At 51.3% G+C, this 8,046-nt stretch overlaps 1 protein-coding gene across 1 annotated transcript in view; it reads right to left on the minus strand.

The window, feature by feature from the left end:
• Nucleotides 1-7,339, minus strand: part of IFT56 (intraflagellar transport 56) — a 40,693-nt gene extending 33,354 nt beyond the window's left edge. Inside the window, exons 1-5 of the mRNA XM_056124001.1 lie at nt 7,226-7,339; nt 6,769-6,906; nt 3,646-3,738; nt 2,717-2,831; nt 1,449-1,498 (exon numbers count right to left, since the gene is read on the minus strand). Coding sequence (XP_055979976.1) covers nt 1,449-1,498; nt 2,717-2,831; nt 3,646-3,738; nt 6,769-6,906; nt 7,226-7,228 — 399 coding nt within the window. The 5' untranslated portion in view covers nt 7,229-7,339. The remainder of the gene's footprint in view (nt 1-1,448; nt 1,499-2,716; nt 2,832-3,645; nt 3,739-6,768; nt 6,907-7,225) is intronic.
• Nucleotides 7,340-8,046: the final 707 nt, after the last annotated feature.

The raw sequence follows: 8,046 nt of genomic DNA on the forward strand, positions 1-8,046 counted from the left end.
GTAAATAAATAAATAAAGACATTTGCAGATTACACTTAGTAAAGATTACACTCTATCAGTTTTTGTAGGGGGCACCCCTGGCAGAGCTCAGGGCTTACTCCTGGCTCTGTACTCAGGAATCACTCTTGGAGGGGCTTAGGGGACCATACGGGGAGCTGAGGGTTGAACCTGGGCCAGCTCCATGCAGGGCAAACGTTTTTGTTTTTTCTTTCCTTTTTGGGTCACACCCATTAATGCTCAGGGGTTACTCCTGGCTCTGCACTCAGGAATTACCCCCGGCGGTGCTCAGGGAACCATATGGGATGCTGGAAACCTTTTCGGCTGGTGCACGGTATATGCCCTACTCACTGTACTATAGCTCCAGCCCCAGGCCAAACGCTTTAACCCTTGTCCCACCTTTCTTATTATAGAGCTCTACCTTCTCCATCAGCTATTTGTCTCTGTGTTCTATTCCCTTAGCTCCTGTTCTATTGGTTTCTCCTTCAGATCTGAAAGAAAACGGGGCCCTGAGGAATCGTGCAGAGCTTAGCGCATGCGTGGGGAGTGATGGTCAAGAGTTCAAGTCCCCAGAGGCACGACCAGGCAGCTCTGCCCTCTGTGACCCCTGACACCAGAGAGATCTCCGGTCACACCAGTGTGCTTTGTGTAAGCACAAAGTGCTCAAACCCTGGCAAGCCCCACCAGGGAAAGGAGGCTTTCTGACTGAAGCGCAGGAGCAGAGCGGGAGGTGGCCTCAGGCAAAGCACTGTGTGAGAAGCCCTGGCCAGCTCCCCCATCATGATCTGAGGACTGCTCAGTGAGCACTGCAACCTGATGTGTGACTCTAGCCAGCACCCCATCTGCACCGTGCCGGCACGATGGCCAGGCACACGTGCACTGACAAAGGGATTGGGGGGGAGGGCAACAAAAAGGGGAAAACTGGGGCCCCAGAGATAGGACAGCGGGTAGGGCGCATACTCTGCATGCCAGGGTTTGATCCCTGGGCCCACCAGGAATGACCTCAGAGAACAGAACCAGAAGTGACCCAGAGCACTGCTGGGTGTGTGCCCAAGAAAAGGAAGGAAGAAATCCAGCAGCGGCCGAGAGATAGTAGAGCTGGCGGGGCTTTGCCTTACATGCAGCTGACCTGGGTTGCATCCCCAGGACCCCAAATGGTCCCAAGTCCCACCAAGACTGAATCTTGAGTAAAGAGCAAGGAGTAAGCCTGAGCACCACCAGATGTGTCCTGAAGAACAAATAAAAAATGAAGAAAGAAAGGAATGAAGAAAGCCAGAGCAATAGGAGAGCAGGTAGGGCTCTGGACCTATGGTTCCCTGGGACCCCCAGAAGTGATCCCTGAGCACTGAGCAAAGAGTACTTGAGCACTGGGTGTGGCTCCGACATCCCCCCCCCCACCCAACCAGTCCCTCCCTGCCACCAAAAATTGGGGAAATGAGAACTTAACATACCTTGTGAGCCAAGTGGAAGAGAAGGCGGTTTTGAAGCCGGCTTTTGGGAGCTAATAAAAGAAGTCAAATTGCTTATTAATGGACACAATCACCTCCATCCACTGCAGGAAGGCCAGGAGACTCGGAGAGCTTCCCACATCCTCCTGCTGTTTCCGCCCGGCCACCCACACAGCGGCAGCAGCAGCACCAAGCACAGAAGTGCCCTGCAGCCACTCTTGACCCATCCGGTCTCACTGCTTTCCCGCCACCACAGCACAGCATTCTGGCAGGAGATGACGCAGCGACCCTCACGGAGCTGTCAGCAGCTTGCCCGGAGACAAAGACCTCCAGCCCGGACACAGGCCAGCTCTCATTCCGCTACTGGTCTTGCCAGAGCTCCTCTCCACAAACAAAATCCTAACGTGGTGGCTGCAGAGAGAGTACAGCAGCTAAGCCTCTTTTCTTGCAGGTCCCCGACCTGGGTTTGATTCCTCAGCACTCCATACAGACCCCTGAACACCACTAGGAATGATCCATGCTCCACCCCGTTTTAAATTTTATCTATTAAAAAAATTATAGGTAAGAATTTCCCAGAGTTGAGAAGTGCAGGCATTAAGACCCAAGAGGCCCAAAGGATCCCAGCAAAAATAGACCCAAAGAGAAAAACTCTAAGACATTATAATCCAAATGACAAAAGTGAAGGACAGACACAGAGTAATCAAAGCAGCAAAATCAAAAAAGGAACTTACAAAGCAAAGCCTGTAAGCTCACAGCACATCTAGCAAATGACACTCTATGAGCCAGAGAATGGAGGAATATACACAAAAACTCAACAAAATGTACACCTCAGCAAGAATACTTTCCTCAGGGGCCAGAGCAATAGGACAGCAGGTAGGGCACTTGCACTGCACACAGCCGACCCAGGTTTGATCCCTGGAACTGCATATGGTCCCTTGAGTACCTCAGGAATGATCCCTGAGCATAGAGCCAGGAGCAAGCCCTGAGCATCACTGATACTACTGATACTCTATTCAATTATATTGCCATTCCAATTTGAAAGAGCAATACAGAACTTTATGGACAGGTAACAGTTGAGGAAATGGGTAGCCTTGAAATCACGTTTGTTTTTTGTTCACAATCCCTAGTGCTCAGGGGCTATTCCTGGCTCGGGAGTGACCCTTGAGGTATTGTAGGGGATTTGAAACAGGTCAGCTGCATGCAAGGCCAAGTGCCTCACTTCTCTCATATCACTCTGGCCCCAACATCAGCTACTGAAAGGGCCTACGTACCTCTAAATCCAGCTACTTCTGCTTGTTTATACATCCCAAGAAAAAAGTAGGTGCAGGCCAGGTTCACCCAGACATCGGGGTTGCAATTGTCATCTTTGGCAGCATTTTCGTATTCCTGAAATGGAGGGAAAGCAGTGGTCTCGTCAGTGGCTGCAGCAGCTTGGATGGACAAGGGTTCCTCACTGAGATGGCGCAGTTTCACACCTGCAGGGTCTGAGCTCCTCAATTCTTCTTCCCCTGTGCGGTTAAATAAACACTGCAGTGAAGCGCAGGTCTACCCTGGCAGGGCTGTCCACCTCAGGGGTCTCTGGCCAACACTGGCTCACAGATGTGCACATTCCTTACGTGGGCAGGCCCTGGCTGGTCTCAGTGCTCAGCGCCACTGGGTCTCCTCAGCACCGCAGGCTGTGGACCCTCAAAGGAGCTAGTGCTGACATGTGTGTAAATCTCATCAACAGGTGGAGCGATAGTACAGCGGGGAGGGCGTTTGCCTTGCATACAGCCAACCTGAGTTAGATCCCCGGCATCCCGTATGGTCACCCGAGCACTGCCAGGAGTAATTACTGAGTGCAGAGACAGGAGTAGCCCCTGAGCATTGCCAGGTGTGACCCAAAAAGAAAAAAAAAAAAAGGAAAAAAATAGACAAAAAAAAAAAAACCAGGTGTTTTAAAGCTACCAAGTGAACAGGGTACATACGTACATGCGACACAGAGATCTCAGGAGCAATACATTCAGACACAGCCAACGGTTGCCTCTCCTGACAAAGGCAGGATTGCAGAGGGCAGACAAGATGGCTTTATGTCTCTTCTCTTCATTCCCTTCTATGATGTGGGAAATTTACCAGGAGCATTATGATCATCATACGAAGTTTAATAACAGACAAAATTTAATTTCCAAGCATTTCTTTAAAACTTAAAAAAAAAACTGACCTCTAAAGCTCTCTTGTAGTCACCGAGGTGAAAGGCACAGTATCCAATCCACAAATTGGTATCTTCTTCTTGTTCTCCGACATGACGCTTAAACTTCAGGTTCAAATTCCATTAAAAACAAACAAACAAATGTGAAAACCTGGGCACAGTAATCCTTTTGTTTAACATAGCATGAACCTGAGCTTTGGAGAAATGATGTGAGTACACACAGCCAGCTTTGCCATCAAAGCAGGAGATTCCCCTTCCTCCTCTTTTAACAAGGCATCACACAAAACAGCTTCTCCCAGGAGTCAGAACAGTAGGACAGCGGGCAGGTTGTTTGCCTGGCATGTGGCCAACCTGGGTCTGATCCCCTGCACTTAAGATGGTCCCCAGAGCACTGCCAGGAGTGATCCCTGAGCACAGAGCCAGGGCAAACCCTAAGCACTGCCAAGTACGACCCCCAAACAGAACAAAAACAAGAAGTTTCTCCAAGTGCAGTGCCCCTGGAACAATCTACATCAGAAGCGCTTAGGCTACTTGCCTAAAATGCCTCTTGTCTGATACCACTGCAGGCTCATTCCATAGAGAATAAAGGATCTGGGGCTGGAGCAGAGCTCCAGGAGCGAGGGTGGATGCTCTGTATGCATATAGTGGGGCAAAGGGAAAGAGTGAGGGGCCCGAGTATTAGGACAGCAAGGAGGTTGCCTTGCACGGGTTGTTTTTTGTTGTTTTTGAGTTTTGTTTTGTTTTTTTCTTTTTGGGTCACACCCAGCATTGCACAGGGGTTACTCCTGGCAGTGCTTGGGGGACCATATGGGATGCTGAGAATTGAACCCGGGTCGGCCACGTGCAAGGGAAACACCCTACCTGCTGTGCTATCGCTCCAGCCCTAGGGGCCAACCTGAGTTTGATCCCCAACATCGCATATGGTCCCCCAAGTTAACCAGAAGTACTCCCTGAGCACAAAGACAGGATATGATGGAACACCGCAGGGTGTTGCCCAAAACCCAAGGGAAGAAAAAAAAGGAATAAGATTGAGTACCTAGAGCAGGCTAGAAATACACATTTTATTTTTATTTTATTTATTTTGGTTTTAGGGACACACCCATTGGTGCTCAGGATTTACCCCTGGCTCTGCATTCAGAGTCCAGTCCTGGCAGGTTTGGGGGACCACATGACCAAGGGCAAAGCAAGGGCCCTATCTGCTGCACTATCTGCTGGAGAGATAGTACATCAGGTGAGGCACTTGCCTTGCTTCCGCCTACCCAGATTCAAATTGCAGTACCACATATGGTCCCCTGAACATCACCAGTGGTCACTCCAGAGCACAGAGCCAGGAATAATCCTTGAGTATAGCTGTGCGTCTCCCCCCACCCTACTCCCTTTCCCAGGCCCCAAACCATCATTATCACAAAAAAAGGTGAGAACTACTGCCACTGCGGTATACATCTGCTTAAGCTACACAATACATTAGACAACATGCATGGGGCATGGAAAGCTTCTGTTTGACCGAAATTTTATCACACACAGTAAAATTAAACGTAACTGGCTTTTCTGTAGCTGTACTGCTGTGGAAAATCAGGCAAGCTGAGTACACCAGCTTTCAATTCTCCCCTGAAGAACCCTAATTAAATGCTTCAATTTTCCCTCGTCCCCCCCCCCCGAAAAAAAAACATAAAATGGTCAGGAATTGACACGTTTTAAAATGGCCATTTTGGGGGCTGGAGTGATAGCACTGAGGGTAGGGCATTTTGCCTAGCATGTGGCCAACTCGAGTTCAATCCCCAGCATCCCATATGGTCCCCCGAGCACCACCAGGAGTAAATATGGAGTGCAGAGCCAGGAGTAACCCCTGTGCATTGGCAGGTGTGACCCAAAAAGCAATTAATTAATTAATTACCCCCCCCTTTTTTTTTTTTTGCTTTTTGGGTCTTGGTGCTGCTTAAGGGTTACTCCTGGCTCTGCACTCAGAAATTACTCCTGGCGGTGCTCAGGGGACCATATGGGATGCTGGGAATCGAACCCGGGTCAGCCACATGCAAAGCCAACACCCTACCCGCTGTGCTAGCACTCCAGCCCTGAATGCCCATTTTTTTTTCCTGAAATTCCTTTTTTTTTTTTTTTGGCTTTTTGGGTCACACCCGCCGATGTGCAGGGGTTACTCCTGGCTCTGCACTCAGGAATCACTCCTGGCGGTGCTCGGGGACCATATGGGATGCTGGGAATCGAACCCGGGTCAGCCGCATGCAAGGCAAACGCCCTACCTGCTGTGCTATTGCTCTAGTCCCTGAATGCCCATTTTTAAAACTTGAACTGACACCATATTAAATGCTGGTGTCACCATCCATGACACTAGGCATAATAAAGTGTGCCTAGAGAAAAAAGTATCTTATTATTATTATTATTATTATTATTATTGGGCTGGAGTGATAGCAGAGCAGGTAGGACATTTGCCTTACACACTGCCGAGCGGGCCGACCCGGGTTCGATTCCTCCACCCCTCTTGGAGAGCCCGACAAGCTACCGAGAGTATCCCTCCAGCATGGCAAAGCCTGGCAAGCTACCCGTGATGTATTCGATATGCCAAAAACAGTAACAACAAGTCTCACAATTTGTTGTGAGACATTACTGGTGCCCGCTGAGCAAATCGATAAACAACACGGAGGACCGTGCTACATTATTATTAGGGGTGCACACCTAGAGGTGCTCGGAGCATATTCCTAGCTCTGCTCTCTGGGGGTTTTATTTTATTTTTTATTTTTGGGGTCACATCCTACGATGCGCAGAGGTTACTCCTGGCTCATGCACTCAGGAATTACTCTTGGCGGTGCTCGGGGAACCTTATGTGGGATGCTGGGAATCGAACCAGGGTCGGCCGTGTGCAAGGCAAATACCCTGCCCATTGTACTATTGCTCCAGACCCACCTCTGGGGGTTTTATCTGGGGTGCTGGGGATCGGATTCAGGCCAGCCGCGTGCAGGGCAGAAAAGCCCTACCTGCTGGCCCCAAAAGTAGTAATCACATACATATCCAGTTCACTAAGGAGCCTGGAACCCGTTTCTTCCCAGATCTACTGGGGACACCCCCAGCTTCCCCGAGCAGCGAGCTTTCTCCCCGCCTGCCCCGCGCCGCAGGCATCACCTCCAGCAGGGTGATCGCGCCCGTGAAGTCCCTCTGCGACAGCAGCTCCTCCAGCTTGGGGATCTTGCCCCCTTTCTTCTTCCGCTTGTCGCCCTGCGCGGGGTCTCCGCCCACGGCGGGCTTGGCCCTGGAGAGCATCTGTGAAAACAGCCACAAGGGCAGCACCATCCCCTCCCTCCAGCCCCCGACCCACCTACCCCACCTCCCAGCCCAAGGGGGGCAGCTCCAGAGCCCACGGGTCGGGTCGGGAGCGGTGGACCCCACGGACGGGCGACCACCCGACGGCGGCTTCGGACGCGCTTCTCCTCCCCACCTTGCACCCACCCCAGGCGCGGGGATGCCGTAGGGGCCCGAAGCCGTGACCCCATCGCCGCTGGCAATTTTACGTGTGACCCTGCTAAGACCCGGCTGCTTCTCATCCCCAAGGCCGGCCCCTGCAGAGTTCAAGGCCACTGACCATCTTGGCGTGGGTTCTGGGAGCCCGGGAGGGTACACAGACGGCAGAGGCCCCGCGACCCGGAGGCGCAGCATCCACACCGCTCGCTCCGTCTCCACGGCAACGCCGCCCAGGGGTCGGTTCGTCCCGAGAAGCGCTCCCGGGAGAAGCGAGGCTCACAGCGATTTGGTTCCGCTCTGCTCCTGCCACTGCCGGAGGGGAACGAATGGAGGGGCGCCGTCCTGAGGGAGGGAGAGCATCGACCTCCACCGGGACAGCGAGAGCGAGGCCCTAGCGCTCGGAGTTACGTTTAGGGAAAAAAAATGCAGGAAGACGGCAGTGTTTTCCGACACAAGTTTCCGGGGAAGGTAATTTTCCAGAACCACTTCCGGTCGGGAATCTTCCTTTCGTTTCCCTAGCAACCGTGATGCCCGTCGTGGGCGGATGCGGGAATCTTAGAAACCAGATTCCTGCTGAACCTCGGACGCTGCTGGTGCTGGAGCTCGGAGCACCCCACAAGAGTTTCTTACTTCTCTAAATGCACCTGTTATAGGAGCAAGGAGCGGGATGCACTCAGCAAAGAGTCAGGAATTCTTTATTATTAGCTGATCAGCTACTTTTCTCTCTGTGCCAAATCCTGTACAGGACAGCAGTAGCCAGGATTGCAGGACAGTGCTCTTTATGGGCAGAGTTTACATCCGTCCCTACGCTAAACGAGCAAGCAAGCCAAAAAATAAAGCAGTTAGCTAAGCAATCCACTGATTGATAAAGAAGTCAAAAATAGAAGAACAATTGATTGATTGATATAGGAACTTAAAAAAATAAATGTTTAGCTAAACACT

The sequence above is a fragment of the Sorex fumeus genome, unplaced genomic scaffold (assembly GCF_029834395.1).
Source record: "Sorex fumeus unplaced genomic scaffold, SorFum_2.1 ptg000048l, whole genome shotgun sequence".
In the NCBI taxonomy this organism is placed as follows: domain Eukaryota; kingdom Metazoa; phylum Chordata; class Mammalia; order Eulipotyphla; family Soricidae; genus Sorex; species Sorex fumeus.